This window comes from Dipodomys merriami, unplaced genomic scaffold (genome assembly GCF_024711535.1).
Source record: "Dipodomys merriami isolate MVZ:Mamm:240054 unplaced genomic scaffold, mDipMer1.0.p SCAF_1, whole genome shotgun sequence".
In the NCBI taxonomy this organism is placed as follows: Eukaryota; Metazoa; Chordata; class Mammalia; order Rodentia; family Heteromyidae; genus Dipodomys; species Dipodomys merriami.
Window position 1 is genome coordinate 5,049,638 of NW_027202270.1, and position 17,221 is coordinate 5,066,858.

At 42.1% G+C, this 17,221-nt stretch overlaps 1 protein-coding gene across 1 annotated transcript in view; it reads right to left on the minus strand.

Annotated features, from left to right (window-relative positions):
- Positions 1-1,902: 1,902 nt before the first annotated feature.
- Positions 1,903-17,221, minus strand: part of Trpm8 (transient receptor potential cation channel subfamily M member 8) — a 69,642-nt gene continuing 54,323 nt past the window's right edge. Inside the window, exons 21-25 of the mRNA XM_070021119.1 lie at positions 15,754-15,944; positions 10,534-10,633; positions 9,448-9,481; positions 4,733-4,825; positions 1,903-1,969 (exon numbers count right to left, since the gene is read on the minus strand). Coding sequence (XP_069877220.1) covers positions 4,775-4,825; positions 9,448-9,481; positions 10,534-10,633; positions 15,754-15,944 — 376 coding nt within the window. The 3' untranslated portion in view covers positions 1,903-1,969; positions 4,733-4,774. The remainder of the gene's footprint in view (positions 1,970-4,732; positions 4,826-9,447; positions 9,482-10,533; positions 10,634-15,753; positions 15,945-17,221) is intronic.

Consider the following 17,221-nt stretch of genomic DNA (forward strand, 5'->3'; position numbering starts at 1 on the left):
GTTTCACATTTCATCCACTACTTTGATTCATGTTCTCCACTTGAACCAATGGTAAGAAGAGGCTGGGCTTGTTTTCTCTGGACACTATCATACCCAGTGCCAGAGAATCTATTCTTTCCAGCCAGCGTGGAGGGGGCATGACTTTCTACCCCGTGGCTTCAGAAATAGCAGCTGTTTGGGTTGCTATGGTGAAACAGAAGTGAAATGCTCTCAGGAAAAGAGAATTTTTAGACTCTCTATTCATTGATGGTTTTGTCCCCTCGGTTTTCTCTGTCTGAAACCATGAAGTGGTGAATCTCTCAAGGAAGATTCTCTCTGGAGCCACGATTAAGTTTAAATTTAAAAAGCACCTTCCATTTGTGTTCATTTCTTGCAATTGTCATGTGGACTGCGAAGAGCCTTATGCAGTACTACTACTCCTCTCCCCCCCAAAAAAGAAAATAAACTCTTTGGGGGTGGTTAACAATCTTGTAGGGTTTTTTTTGGTAATGTTTATGTAATAGCTTTCCTTCCAAGATCCTTTCTTCAGCCACTGTGAATATAGTCTATTTGAAGCTGAAAAACTAAGTAAAAGCATTTGAATTGACTTGTAAGATTTCAGCACTACCTTTTGGAATTGCCAGAGAAGGGAGTTCAGAAAGGCCATCTCTTCAAGCTTACACACAATGTCTTTACTGTCCATAATGTTTGAATAAGGATGTTAGCTTCTTCCTAATCTAAGGATTAAATATAATGCTATATTTTAATAGATATACATTCATGAATCTGATACACTATGCTCAAGGCAATAATTCCTATTTATTATTTATTCATTAAAAGGTCTTGTAAATGATTTGATAATCAAAAGATACTCCAATGAATGTAGCCCTGGGAAAATTTCCCAAATGCAGAAAAAGATTCTCACTCAAAGATATCCATCCCATCCATCCTAATAGCCAGTTGGCAATGCTTGTCAATGGCCTATATTATGGGATTCACTGATGAGTCAATATTGCATGATTACCGATGTAACATTTAGGAATACTGTGAATATGAAGAAAATGGCTTTCACTTAAAATGTTAAGTGAAAAAAACGTTTATACAAAATTGTTTAGGCGGTATGATGACATCATGGAAAAAACTTAAAGGGATATCCCACATGCGTAGAAAACACCAGACTGACAGAAGCAGCCAAGAGATGACCAGTGGCTGCGTTTGGGTGGCAGGGGGCTGCTTCTACTCCTTGTGCCTGTGTATGGAGTCTGCATTTCCTACAATATCCATGTGTTGTTCTTCAGGGGGAGATAGGAAGAAGAGGAGCACCCACAGAGGGGAAAACCAGACGTGCCTCTTGAGGGTCTGTTTGGGTGACTTTTCACATCGGTAGGAATGTAAGGTCCCTTCAGCCAGAGTCCTATGAGTCTAAGACAGGAAGAAGTCGCCACTTGAGCCCCCTTCCCATCTGGACAAATGACAAGTGACAAGCATTCTGGGAAATGAACAAAGGCCCTGTGGGAAAGAGCAGAGTCTGGCTTTTGGGAGATTTATAACAATATTGTGTTGATCTAGTCATGTCATACAGAAAAAAGAAAACAGAAAATCTACTGGAAATACACAAAAACACAGGAACAAAAGCCAGATCAAGCACTGCCTCACAGTCTTCTACTGAGCTCCTGGGTCATCAATAAGAGAGGTCAAGGGAAAAGAAGGAGAAAGAACAGACTTAACACTGGACCATCAGTGGGGGGTTCTGAGATGTAGCAAGAGCAGGCACGCTCTGGTAGAAGTGCATTCTAAGGAATCTTCTTCCCACATATCCATCTTCATATGAAAAATGAATTCCAACCTTTGCTCTCAGACTTAGCTCCCCCAGGGTGACTGAGAACCACTGGCTTGGTCCCCAGGCACAGAAATTTTCTCCTTGAGTAATCAATGACAGGACTGTTCGTCGGCATTCCTTGACCCTTTTGATTGGAACGGCTGTTTTCACCTGCGGAAACAAAGGAAGAATACCCAATTCTGTTAACAGATTCTGGTTAGGAAGAAATAGAAGGGGGTGCGGTGAGTTTGATCAAAGAACATTATGTGCATGTCATAAATGTCATAAGGAAACCCCTTTTAGAATTAATTTATGCTAACAAAAACTTTTAAGAGAGAAAAGAATAGCCTGCATTTCCATTCTTAGGCAGGATCTGAGGTGCTTCAAAATACACTGGGAATATACTGAAAATAAATCTGATATAAAGTCAAGAGACTTCCTTTTGGTACTGAAGCAGTTCAAAGAACATTTGTCTCCATGAGGTGTTGGAGTCTGGCCAGTTTGTCAGTGACCTGCAGGCAGACGGTTCAATGAGCAAGGTTCAGCTTATTCCATCTGGGTTAAGACCTCAAAGGTTTCTGAAGGCTTTATTTGCTCAGTGGCTTCTGCATATTTTTAATGAGTTAATGATAATTTATCAAAGTGTAGTGTTAGGGGGCCTTTCTAGGGAACCTTTCAGACTGTTGCTTTCAGATCACGAGACAAGTTCAAGGGTCAGCACACTGTCACTGTGGAAGCCAATGGTCTCCAAGAACCTTCCTTCTGCTGTCCTTGGCAAGCTCCACTCCCACGTAAAGGTAGTGGGAACCATGTGGCCTACTCTCGCCTTGGATCTTTGCTTCTTTTCAACTAGTGTAGAAGTAAAAATGGAGACAATCTGTTTATTTCTCCCCAGGTGAGTGGCTCAAAGGCTGATTCGGAAGGGGGCGGGGAGAACTGGTGAACAGCTCTTTCCCGGGTTGACTCTTAGCCCCACCCCGGCAGGGGTCTTTGACATGCTCTTCCCTGATACAGTCCCAGGGAAGGATGAGTACCTCACCCCGCTAGGGAAAAAGGCATGAGGAGACACTGGAAGAATGACGTCTGAATGGCAGGGAGCTGGCTGCTGCCTATCAAATGGAATTTTCAGTGAAATACTTAAGAACAGGCCATCCAATGCAAAAAGGTGATCTCTGGCTGAGGGTGTGGTTTCAAACCCTAGCACTACAAAAATATAAAAAATATCCTATATCTAGAAGCAAAACCTACACATCAAAACTTGGGACTTTGAAAATCAGAGTTTCTAAAGAAGTAGTGAGGAGGAATTCGTGAGAACTTGTTTTCTTAGATGTTCCATTTCTTAACATCTTTTGTCTTCGATGCATTGGCACACTGAAGTGAGGTACTGTCGTTCTCCTAAGCCATTTCTGGTTGCCAATTAGCTCTTACTATATATTAATAAGGGTAAAGGTAAGCAAAGGGCGGGTAGACAGAAAGGAAGACATTCTGCTTGCCCACTGGTACATACATTCTTGCAAAAGAACGTGAGATAAGAGCTTTCAGGGGTAAATGTGAAGGTCTGAGTTTGAGTCTTCCCAGATTACTAAAACTCTGTAATCGCCTTTAAATGTTTATCATTTTAACTGCTTTGTCTGTTCCTGGTTGTTTTCCCGCTCAGCTCATACAGTTAGCAAAACACTAAGCTTTCCAAAATCCAGATTAAAATTTACCATAAGGTTCATTTTTTGTTTTCTGTTCGCTTGTTTGGGGCAGTACTGAGGTTTGCACTCAGGGCCTTCATTTGCCTGGCCTGCTTGCTCAGCTGGAGATAAACGATCTGAGCCACACTTACAACTTCACCACTGTTTTTTGTAAACACCACTGTGAAAGATCTGACTGTACAATGCCTACTCCTCAGGTGTGTCAGGAAGCCCGACAGTCTTTCACATGCTATCAGATGTACATCCATCTTGCTCTGATAGCCCTCCATAATAAAGAGCTTTAAATAGGATCTGTAACCATCAGAACTCAAGCAAAGGAGCTGAGTAGCCAGAAAGACTGAAAGGGACGTGGTGCCCCATGACTTCCCTGCAATGTAACCACTCCATCGGGGGAAATTCTGCAGCTTAAGTAATTGCTGCCAGCACTGGCAGTGCCAGAGGTCAGAGCCAGGGCCAGCCAAACCCCGCAGAACTCAGTAAATGCTAATGGGAGGGAAGGATGCTGGGAGGAAGAAAGGGAGAGGGAGGGAGCAAAGGAGTTCTTCCTTGTGTTTCCATTCTTTGCAATTTACGGTCTAGAACATCTCTAGTCCAATACAATGTCCGTCACTATTTTTTTCCTTAACTCCCTCTGTCCCTGAAAATATCTTTAACATTTGTTCAGGATGTGGACAGGTAATGGGAGAACGTAATTAAAACTTTCAGTAAGAGAGATCCTGGAACCAAGCCTAGAGTTAAATTTGAGCCACATGGTGTAGCTAGCTACTGCTGCTAAAACTCAAATACCTCACTGAAATGCTTCTGGATAGTTAAAAAAAATCAACCCGCATTTGAAAATCCCATAGCAATGATGAAAATAATTGATTATGAGAATAAGGTACAGATTTCAGCATGGACCCATTCAATATTCAGATACCATGTTAAGGAAAAAAAAAAACAGCAAGTCTGAAGACAGTGTGGTCATGCATGCTTCCATCATGCTGAGAATCTTTTGAGAATTTCTGAGGCTGTGTGCCTTACTGGAGACCTCCAGATGCCAGGGAGGAAGGAAGTGTGGGCGGGGCCCCAGACCTCCACCTGGGCACCCCTGAGTTAGTTGACTTTCTTGTTCAACACATTCTTTTCTACTCTAATACCATCACTATGAAGATCAAACAAGTGAGAAGGCCATGACTTTAAAACAATCTTCAAGTGTGTAAAATTTTCAGGTCAAAGGAAAGAACCAACAACACACCTTGCTACAATTAGATCTTTCTCCACCAAAGTTCAGGCCATTTTATTTGATTTTATTCACAATCTCTTTCAGAAGACCTTTAAGATCATTAAGCTTGGAAAGAAGAAAAAAAGAGTCAGTCTTAACATGAATCTTCCATCATTCAATTTCAAATAATTGCTACATATAGTTTTTCCACGTAATAGACATGTTTATTAAAACAGCAAACACAATATACCTGGGAGAGGGGCAAACAGGGAGAGAGGGGTGTGGGGAGAGGCATCTGGTATCTCAGACCATATTCATTACTTTCTGAAATCAAATCAGTAGCAATTAATAAACTAATTAGTGCTGGGTGCCAGTAGCTTATTCCCATAATCCTAGCCACTCAGGAGGCTGAGATATGAGGATCTCAGTTTGAAGTGAGCCTGAGTACACAAATCCATAGACTTGTATTTCCAGTTAACTCACACGAACCTGGAACTAGAGTTCAAGGCCCAATTCCAATGTGAAATAAATCAGTGAACCCAGTGATTTCCGCAGATTGCAATGGTACAAAGGAGTATTACTGAAAAATAAGTTTAAATGTAAAACTATACTAATAAAATTAAAAGACATTTAAAAAGCTTTGCTTTGTAAAGGTATAGTACTGACAAAAATAATAGGATACTAAGACGATGTGAGAGTTCTCCCCAACACACATACAACACCACAAACAGTATAAACAATAAAACATACTTTAAGTAAAAGGCATAATAAAATTATTCTCAATGCTTGAATTTTTCACAACTTTATCATACAAGAGTCAATAGCTCATTTTAAATAATGTGCCACATTGGCATACTCGAAAAAGTTCATAAAGAAATATACAATTTCTGTATAGTTGATTTTATGCACTTGTCAAGGGGAGAAAATGTATTTGGGTTCTTTATTTTCAACAATAATCTCTTCCTTTAACTTGGACAAAAAGAAATCAAAAGGGCTTTTGGCATAGATCCTTACTTACAGGTGCAAGGTCAGTTATGAATAATGTTATTTACTAGAATAATGAGATAAAAAAATGTACCCCATAACCAAAGGCTTTGTTAAAACTAAAATGATTTTTAACAAGCTGTTTAAAGTAGAATGAAATGAAAAATACACCTAAAATTTTTAAAATTCAGCAAAATTAGGAGTAGAATTTTTTTTAATGAGTCATTAGCTAGATGACAAAAAAAAAAGACAGGCTACTTCCTACTGCAGTGGTGTACTGGGTTTTCACCTTCCAGTGAGGAAGTGGGGGCTGCCTCGGGCGGGGTTTTCCCCAGAGGCTGTGAAAAACACAGTTAGGCTTCCAGCAGCAGAGCAACAGCCAGGCTGGTATAAACTGGACACAGGCCTGACAAGAGCCACAAGGGGACCTACCAGTACCCAAGAGCTTCCCACGGAGGGGACCTACCAGTACAAACCACCTTCCTGAGAGAGGGACCTGTTGGCGACAGGTCAGACTACTCGTTAGTCCACTCACCAGGTAACATAAATGTCCTGTGCAGGGCACAGGGCAGACACCCACTTTCAGCTCCCAGGAGTTCCCAGAAGGGAAGGGTTCTCATCACTCTGGTAGTAGAACCTCAAGTTAGCTTTTAAATCAACATAGCCTTGCCAACAATGAATCAAGAAGTGCTACAAAGCCTGAACCAAACAACAACAAATCAGAAGCTTAACTTTATACCTAAAGCTCTCTAAGGAAGAGAAGCTCAGAAACTGATGGTACACATACCAAGAAAACAAAACAAAAACATACAACAGCAACAAAATAAAATAAAAGAGGTAACACTTCCACACTCACTGTTGAGTTGAGAATCACTCTTGTACCAAGGCAAGACAAAGACAACAAAAGAAAACTACAGGCCAATCTCTGGTGAACACTGGTGAATATGAATGAAAAAAATCTTCACTATGAAGTATAGACCAAACTGAATTAAAGAGCACTTCAAAAGGACCACAGACACAACCAAGTGGCATTTATCTCTGAGCTGTAAAGAGGATTCAACATTCAAAGATAAGTCAATGCAATGGAAGAACTAAAATAACACATGATCTGCTCAATAAATGCAGTGAAAGCAGCTGGCATAATTCAGCATTCTTTGTTGGGATAGAAAGAATTTACTCTGACACAATGAAAGCCAGGTATGGAAAAAACAACATACCTTAGCACTGTATTTAATGGGAGAAATCTAATGCTTTTCTTCTAAGATCTGAAAAAAGACAAGATTGCCCATTCTTGATATTGCTATTCAAAATCATACTAGAAATACTTGCCAGAGCAACCAGACAAGAAAAATAAATAGATACATGACACTTGAATCTGTTCACAGATGATTTTGTATATCTTGTTAAAAAAGCATGACCCTGATGGAAATAATAAAGGAATCCAGTAAAGTTGTAAGAGAAAAAAACCAATATACAAGAAAAACTGGTATTTCTGATCATCAACAATGAGCTGTCCCAAAGAAAACTTAAGAAACAGTTCCATTAGGATCAGCAAGCAAAGAAATAAACCTTAGGAAGGAACTTAAACAAAGAAATAAGAGATGTGCATAGAATTTTATAGACATTGATGAAGAAAATTTAAAAAGACACAATAAATGGCTACATTTATTGTGGATACAAATGTTTATAGGTTGCAAGATTGTTAAGGTGTTCCTAATTCTCAATCTTTAGCAAGAAGAATGAAGCTAGAAACAACAAACTACCTGATTTCAAAATATATTATAAAACTATAGTAATCAGACTAGCATGTCACTCGCTGGCTTGAGAACCAATAGGACAGAGGAGAAAACCCAGAAATAAACCTATGCGTTTATGGTCAAATAATCTTTGGCAAGAGTTCCAAGAATCAACAAGAGAGAAAGAATAACCTCATCGACCGAGTTGGGAAAATGGGTATCTACATGCAAAAGCATGAATCCGGACCACTATATGAACCACGACATACTATACTATTATATAGGATGCAACCTTAGAATTCTGTCCCCTAGTGTTTTTTAACATATTCTCTTAATATGCAAATCTACCCTAATCTACACACATTCTAGAATAGTCACTAATGAACAGACACTCAGCCCTAATGACACAGGGTTCTTCCCAGACCCTCCGTGTAAACCAGTCACAGGAACCTAAGAACCAGACATGTCTTAAGATTGCACATCTGTGAAATGGCTGCCCCCACAGGCTGCTTGCACATCAACAGGAGAAAGGAACCAAATTTCCTGGTTGAGTCTGGGCTGGCCTGGACTTCTGAAAACAAAAGGCTCTGTTAGAGGTGACACAGGCCAGCCGTTCCCAACCTTGGTTCAACAGTGCTGTACTCTCGGCTGCCTTACCATCAGAAGTCAGTCTCTACTGCGAAGGGTGTCTGCCCCTGGACCCCCACATGGGGGCAGGCCCAGCCACACAGAGAGGTCCTAAGAAAACATTATGTGTGCCACCAGCTGACCCATGAGGCTGTAGGAAGAAACTGACCTGCCCACCTGAGCCTTTCCTGAATTCCTGACCCATAGCATCATGCGCAAGATAAAACACACTGGGGGATGTTCATTACGCAGCAGCAGCAATAACCAAACTGTGACAGATACATTCACTTGTCAACACACAATACATTGTCATTCTGAAGAGTTGCGTCTGACACAGAGGTCAGAGGTCCAGGGGCAGGGAAGAAGAGAAGGATCTGAAGTAAGGGAAGAGCCTGATACTGACCACCCTTTTGGTCAACATGCTACAGGGGAGGCAGAAGACGAGGCCCACCAAGACACAGACTCCACTGCTTAACGTAGCCAAGGAATGTAGGGAAAAGTCAATGAGAAATAGGTGAACAGAGAAATCCTCATGTTAAGAGTTCTACAAGGGGCAGCTTGTGTTCATAGTCCATTCAACAAATTATTGATTGAGATCCTACTGCACACTAGATGCTGGGTGACTGGGGATGCTGCCTGGTCAAACAGCACAACCCTGGGGGGGGGTGCACAAGGCCGCGAGTCCCTTCTCATCCTCAAAACACAGTAAAATAGGAAACACATCTTTTCTCCATAGCCTACTAGGGATCTAGCATTTAGGATCCACCATACTTGCTGCTAAACTTCCTCGTCACTTTGTACTGACTCTGTGTCCTCTCTCTCTCTCTCTCTCTCTCTCTCTCTCTCTCTCTCTCTCTCTCTCTCTCTCTCTCTCTCTCTCTCTCCCCCCCCCCTCTCTGTCTCTTTCTGTCTGTCTGTCTCTGTCTCTGTCTGTCTCTCTCTCTCTCTCTCTCACACACACACACACACACACACAGTGGTCTCCCAATTAAGTAAGGAACAATCTAGATTTGGTCGTGCTCACAAATTGCTCAAGAGCCCTTCTACGTTTCCCTTGTGTTTCCCCATTGCCACCATCTCCACGTACTTCACAGTGGGGAGGAAAAGCAAGCCTTGGACTGGACGTGATGGAAAATATCTTAAAGATCATGGTGGTGGCATCTCTGTACCCGTGTGGTCTGTGAGCATGAGCAGCAATCCCAGCCCAGCCCTGAGCATCATGGCAAATGAAGACAATAATGAATGTGGAACAGAATCACATCTGTTTTCTTAAAACAGTTAACTCTTCTTGCTGTCTGATCATAAGCATCCACTTCTACACAAAAGTTCAAAGATACTAAACGTACATGGTTTTGTTTTGTTTTTTAATCCACTTCCTAACCAATATATAAAGAACCATACCTTTGTATCCAGTTGTCTAAACCGATGCCTCATTCTGCCAAGAAATTAAACAAGAAAGTGAGAGAAAGAAAGAGAGACAGATGGAGCTAGGGCTCTTTGGCTCCATTCGAGTCTTTTAAAGGGCAGAGTTTCAGACTGTTTTGATCGTCAGCTCAATCAAGGGTCAGCTGCACTGATTGACCTTTCTGATTTCCCTCCCTAAAACCCAAACCAAGCCAATTCTTTTCTTGCTCCAAGCCAAAGGTTAGCAAATAAATGCTCCTTCTGCTGATGGGGTGGAGAAAGGTCTTCCCCTCCCTCTGCACCCCAGACCTGAGCCTAAGAACCCAGGACATCCACCTCGTTGTTTAAGCAAAGAGCATCCAGGCCTCTCTCAATCACTCTGCTGGACTCCACTCAGGGATCTGTTCTCCCTGTATCCATTTAGACCATGTAAGCACACTTTGCAGTGTGTTCTGAGTGCCCAGAAGAGTGACAGCTGTCAGTGAAGAAGATTAACTTCCACAAAAGGGCAGAGTAAGCGCGCATACACTTTGTTACCCACCCCTGGAGGCCTCCCTGCAGACTTAGCCCTGACTTCTCTATTAGAAGATGTTTAATGACTGCATTTAGGAAGAACAGGAACATTTACAGCTCTGTGTGATTCAGAAATGATGTGCAGGAATTTCCAGAACAGCTGGTAATAGTCTCATCTCTGTCCATCTGCATCACAGAGACAAATACACGTGTGTGCTCTGTATGCACCTTCCTGGAACGCCCCTCCACAGACACGGCTCTCAGGCCTCCAGCACAGTCTCTACCTACCTCTTTCTCCCCCAGGACCCTGAAGGAGAAGCAGGATGGCAGGTGAGGTGTGTGTGCATGCATGGGCGGGGGGGGGGGTATGGAAGGACAGTATCTTTTCCCTTCTTGAAAGACTACTACACATGTATGTAAGTGCTGTCTTCAATATCTTCAGTGATCTGGATGATATCTTTGGGACAATATCATTCTCTGCTGAATATGCTCACTGGAAAGAAAGCATGCTCAGATAAGCCAGCTCTCCTCTGCTGACTTCAAGGATAGAGATGGGAAAGACAAGCATACTCCTCTGCATTGTCGTTGCCTTTCGTGTTGATCTTGACCAGGTAATTTTCCTTCATGACACCCTCCCATGCCAACGTCTCATTGTCCTCATTTTTGAAACCTTGAATAAGGAAAAAAGAAAATCAATCAGACTGTTGTCTCTGCCTCTTGCTTTCTAAATCAACATCTGCAGGGCATTATGAAAGACTCTGGAGGCAGAAGGATTAGATTTGTCCTGTGCAGGCTGATCTGACTGATGTTACTTATTAGTACTATAGCAGCTGAACGAGAGAATCCTAATGGATTTCTTGGCAACAATGAGGACTTGGAGCTGCTTGTGTGAAGTAAGAATGTGATCTTTATTCCAGTCAGAGATGGATTCAAATCTCATGTATGTGTGGTTCTGTGACTTAGCAAACTCATTACATTCATGAATTTGTTTATGTTTGTCATGAGATCCTCTTTCATAAAGGTAATGACTAGAAAAATCATAGATTACCAACTCTCCACTTAAAACCAAGGCAAGAACTCTGGAGAAGGTAAGATAACTAAGCTCATGACCTTTGTATTCTGGGTATAGATCTGGGTAGTCTGGGTGTAGATCTCCAAGAATATTCTTAGCTCTAGACTTTCCCTGTCATCCAGAGCTGGCTATAAAATTGAGAAGGAATATGTTCAGGTGTGATTTTCAGTTCATTAATTTCAGATGGCAAGGCACAAATCACAAAAGCCCAGGTCACCACATTACCTACATTTCAGACAGTAAGGTAACAGGCATCAAACCTCATGAATTCAGGGGTCAAGAGAAACATGTGCTCATGCAGGTGGCCTCTTGGAATAGATGTACGTTAGCTTGACCTTTCACTAACCACTTAAATGCATCCATTTGCATTTAGGAACTGCAGCATCTTCCTGGATTTACAAAGAGTTCATCTGGGGATTCTACCAAGGACAATCAAGATGTAAATGACTAGATCTCTGCAAATCCCATATAGCAGACATGTATTTACTTTCAAATGATGGTTACTTACGTTGCAAAATAATTGATGACCAAATTGCTTCCTAGTTGCATTTGTTTGAACAGAGTCCTCTCAAGTATCTTTTCCCCCTTTCACACAAGAGGATATGTAGAATCTCAAGGGGATATTTAAAAGTCAACCCAGAAAGGGCTGACGTGTCTGTGCACAAACGGTCAGAGAATAAGAAAGACAAACCACAAAGAAAAAGGGCCAGTCTCTGTTATTGTCAAGAAAGCACTAGCTGAAGTGATGACTTAGTGCTTTCACTGCTCATCCTGGGAAATCATTAGGGTCTAAAAAAGAATGGCCATTCCCTGTGTTGGGAAGGATGTGAAAAAGCCGGTCACCCATTAGTGGAAGAAGTGGGTCACTTGCTACAGCCTGAGGGGAAATGAGGGATGAGAAAGGACAGAGCAGGAGACAGTGGAGATAATGCAGAATGTCTTAAAAGTACACACACTCTTTCTCTCCAAATTTCTCTTCTAAAAATAACTCAAAGGAAAAATGACTGATATGCTCAAAAATGAACACAAAAAATTCTACCATCATGGCATATGCTAAAAAAAAAAGATTTAAAACAGTCTTCATGTTTAACAAGAGGGGATAAGTTGATTAGGGTGCATCCATAAGCTGAAATACTCTACAGTTAAAAATTACTATGCCAAGTGTTGGTGGCTTACACTTGTAATCGTAACTACTCAGGAGACTGAGATCTGAGGATAGCAGTTCAAGGACAGCCTGGGCAGGAAAGTCCATGAGACTCTTAGTTCCAATTAAGCATCAAAGACAATTTAAAAATGGAGCTGTGGCTCAAGTGGTAAAGTGCTAGCCTTGAGCAAAAAAGCTGAGGGACAGCACCAGTTCAGAGTGCAAGCCTCGGGCCTGGCACACACGTACCAATTATTGTAATATAGATTCTTACTTACATTGAAACCATTCATAATGTACTATTAACTAAATAAACTAATTAGGTCATGAGTTAATATGCACGGGGCAATCCAAATACTATACATCCAAATAAGAATAAATACCCGGTTGTTGAGAATGGACAGTGGGCTATATATAACCTTGATCTTTATCTATGCTTTTCCGTATTTTTCAAATATCCTATGACAGGCACATTGTTTCCTGGATCACAATAAAAGTATATGTTTTATGAAAATGCAATTACTGGGCAGCATACTTTTTTTATTATTTAAAGGCATTGCCAAACAAATATCAAAAGTGAAAGTTTGGTTGCTAGTTATTTGGGAAAAAAAATCATGCATTTTTTCCAAGAAAGGAGAAATCTGGAAATGGAAGACATCACTTCCCTTCCTTTGGAGGTAAATGCACAGTGCACTTAAGAAGTGAACTACCAGCCGGAGGCTTGGCAGCAAGCTGTGGTGCCTGGATTTGGTAACGGAAGCAAATGAGCAGGCAGAGGCTTGGCAAGCTGGGGCGTTTCTAGTGGGCAAAGGTCTCTGACCCGCTCTTCCCCCATCACTGCCCAGTCCCTGGGGAAGAGGGTCCCCTGTCCTGGGACCCTCCCCATTCCCTCTCACTGTTTCTCCCAAAGAATAGTAACTGTTTCAAGAGAGAGAACACCCCGATCACACTGTTTCTCCAATGGCTGTGAGTTCCTCACGCTCAGAAGAGCTGGCCAGGGACCCAGAGCAGCATCATGAACCTCTGACCATCTGTTTGGTCGCTGGAGCTTAAAGCTCTGTTTCATCTGCAGGTCAGTTTGGGACACATCTCCATGTTATGTCCATATCGTGCTTAATCATTAAGTAGGTATGGGAGGAATGTAACACAGTTGCCCTGTCGACCTCATCCTGAATCCAGAAAGCTGGTTTTTCCTATTTACACATCGAGCTGCCAAATTCCCCAGAGCATGGACTGCCAGCAACAGATCTCTGGAGAATGGAATGATTATCTCACCAAAGCCCTCCGTCTACCCGATGGGCAATTCACTACCTCACAGGCACTGACTCCTCTGCTAGTCAGCACTAATTATTAGGCATAGTTGTGTCTATGCTGGGAGGATGGCTCAAGTGGTAGAGTGTCTGCCTAGCAAATGGAAGGCCCGGAGTTCAAACCCCAATACCACAAAAAGGAAAAAATAAGTTAAAATATACTGAGTCAAAGTCTTCATTGCTATAGCTTATTTCTATTGCTTGTTTTCCTCTGGCCCATTCAATATCTCTGAAATCTGTGAGCCTTTCTAAGATACTGATGGTTCCCAGAATGTTTTCTCCCAGGGACAGAAAAATGATCATCTGTGACGTGATTTCAGGACAGAACCACAGACTGCCCTGGGGAAGGTCATAAAAAGCTTCTGATAGTTGGATGTGGTCTTTGAATATTCTCAAATTTCCTATCTGAACTTCCAGTTCCCATTGTTAATATTCTTTGACTTCAAAATAATTCACTTTGCTTCCAAAGCAAAATGTTACGAGAAAAAGACAAAAAGAATGCAATCAAGTTGTCAGAATACTTGAGTAAAGAATGACAATTACATAGGTAATAGTTAATTGCATCCCCAAGGTAATATTTAATGTCTTGAAATAATGTTATTAAAGAGTTAACTATGAGAATTCTCTATAGGGTGATGTGAGTTGAGCATTTATATTATGTAAGCCAATCTGTAAGGAAGAATTAGATCCATACAGATAGCACACATCCATTACCACCAGTATTTAAGGTGAGACTTGTATGCGAATTTTGCTTCTATGGAAAAGCCACCCCCCAAGAATGATGGCTCTCAGCGTGTTCATTTTTCAGGATGGAAGGATATACTGGGCACTGAACCCAGGACGTGCAGGCAAGAGCACTACCCATGCGCTACATCGCCAGTCCTAAAGCTTCCCTAATTACTAGTTATGTCTAGGTTACTATGTTTCAGCATATTTGGTGGTCCACTAAAGGGATAAGAAAGTTCAGCCCAGCGTGGAATGGGAGTCCACTGGTGGCATATCAGAATGTCCCGTGTATCTAGGAAGACACACACCCGAGAACGCATGAACGAGGCTTAAGTGACCCTTCCTGGAGAGAGCTTTCTCTGCCTGCTCTGGTCTAGGGTTTGGCATCACCTCTGCTGCTTTCTCCACACTCCGTATATTCTCTAAAATCAGCAAATCCCACTTTTCAATTAAGGCTTTTTGTTTTCTTCTTTCAGCTCCTAGTGGGCCTGGGAGTGGGCACCACTTGGATCCAACTTCATATTGTGGCCAGAGAGCCTGGCTGGCACACGGGGGTCACCTGACCAGCTTGTGCTGAACCAGCATGCCCAGAGGGCTGTGGGAAATGATGCTGGTAGACTCTTGCCTTGGGGATTTGGGAACAGACATACACTGTGATTTTCCTTTCTAATTTGGATTCTTTCGCACACCTGCCCTGTCCTTGTGTCTTGGAAGCATGTGACGTTCTTTTATGTCTACAGAGGCTCACTGCAGAGTTTTGCATGAGTCTTGGAAGAGACTCTGTGGACTCCTGGATGGGGTAAACATGTTTTGTATTGTCAGATAGACAGGAATCTTTGGGGGCCACAGTGGATGCATTTTCTGCAAAGGTCCACAAGTGAAAGGCCCGGTCCCCTCAGCTGGCACTGTCGACAGGTGGTGTTTCCTTTGGGAGTGGGCGCTGGATCACTGGAGGCATACCCTTCAAGGGGATTATGAGCCCCCAGTCTCTGAATTGCTCCCTCCGTCCTGGCTGATAATGTAAGTGATTTATTTATTCTGTCACTGCCTTCCCGATTTCACCAGGCCTAAAGCAATGGGACTATTTCGTCTTGGAATGAGTCTCCAGAACTGAGTGAAACAAACTTTTTCCTTATAAGTTAATTGTGTTGGGTATTTTGTAAGAGTGATGGGAAAATGACTAAGAGAAGCAATCAGAAAAAGCACATTACCCTGCCGAAGTGGAAGTTCACACTTCCCAGAGAATACATTTCACTGAAGCAAAGGAAAAAAAAAAAAAAACACCAAAGTCATGATTTCTTGGTAACTGATGAATTCTGCTCAATCAATATACTGTCTACATTATTGTTACATGCATCTGAAAGTTTCTCCCCTCAAAGTAGGGGATCCCCAGATCTAAATGCCTTCTCTCGAGTCATCCGAGGGCCGGCCGGCTGCCTGATCTTTGGAGAGGTGCCGGCGTGAGAAGTGAGCCACAGCGGATGCTTCGTCCCACACACACCTTGAAATGGACCCCTGCTTCAGAACCCACCACTCACAGCAGGCAGAAGACTCCATGTTCCTCTCCTTGCAGCAGCATTTGAAACACTTCTTCACCACCATGTAGAAGTAAGCGAAGACCACGAAGGGGAAGGGGATGTTGAGGCGGCTGCAGTACTCCTGCACCAGGAAATACCTCTGGAACTTCCAGACCTGGTCATTGTTCTCCTGCACTATGCCCACCGTGTAGCTGGAGGGAGAGAGGGAAGCCACGTCTTAGAGCACCACCCCCTCGCCACCCAATAGTAGGATGCAGACACCCAGCCGTTCCTGTATTATCTGCCGTCCTGACACGAAAGCAGTTCACACTGCCCCTCTGTATGCCTGACTTACGTGGTTTGTTTCTAATAATCACAAAAACATGTTCGGTGAACTTTAATAGAATTATTTTCCTTAAGCTGTTTCAAGGATTCTCTTTTATCAACTGCTGTGACAAAGAAGCCACGAATGTCAGCTTTCTTAGGAATGGTCAGCTGCCCCTTGTGCATGCTGAACTGAAAATAGCCCGCAGAAACAATGTGTATGCAATCGTCAGGACTCATGAAAGGGTTCATCCTTGTGGTCCAATGTCCTCACTTCTGGGTGTTTAACCCAAGAATAGGGAAATTTTAAGAAAAATATGTAAATATGTTTATCTGTATATAATATGTGCATATATAGCATATGCATAGATGTATGCTCTATGCATATATATATTACAAATGTATACATATATGCATATATATTATATATATACTATATAATGCACATATTCCCTATATATATATATATGTATAAATATATACATATCTCCCTGATGACCATATCACTAGAGTTAATAGATACCCTCACCTCCGTTCCTAGGAAGAAAGAACAACCTAAATGTTTAATATAAGAAAATATTTCACCAGATGTAGTACATCAACAGTTTCATTATACAGCCATTAGATTGTGTTGATGAATAACTTCATGCTTTGGGAAAATGTTTACAGGTTCCATGAAAATCACCAGGCTCAGACTGGTTTGTACTCACAAGATAATCTCACTGTGCAACTCCAAACTCACAAGGGGCAATGGCCCTTGGCCACTGACCGTGGCTGTCTGTACCAGTGCATCATGGGGCCCTTTTGTCACTTTTCCCTCTAGTAGCCAAGCACCCGAGGAGGAGTATAAATTATTTATTTAACTATTAAAAATGTCCATTTTAGCCAGGTACAGGTAGCTCATACCTAAAATCCTAGCTACTGAGATCTGAGGATCATGGTTCAAATCCAGCCTGGGCAGAAAAGTCAGTGAGACTCTTATTTCCAATAAAGAAAAAGGTGGAAATGGTGGTGTGGCTCAAGTGGTAGAGTACTAGCTTTGAGTACAAAGAGGCTTGGAGATAGCACCCAGGCCCTGAGTTCAAGCTCCAGGATCAGAAAAAATAATGTCCATTTTAGGAACCTCTTCATGCTGTTTTGCAGATGTAAATCAGTGCAGCTTCTA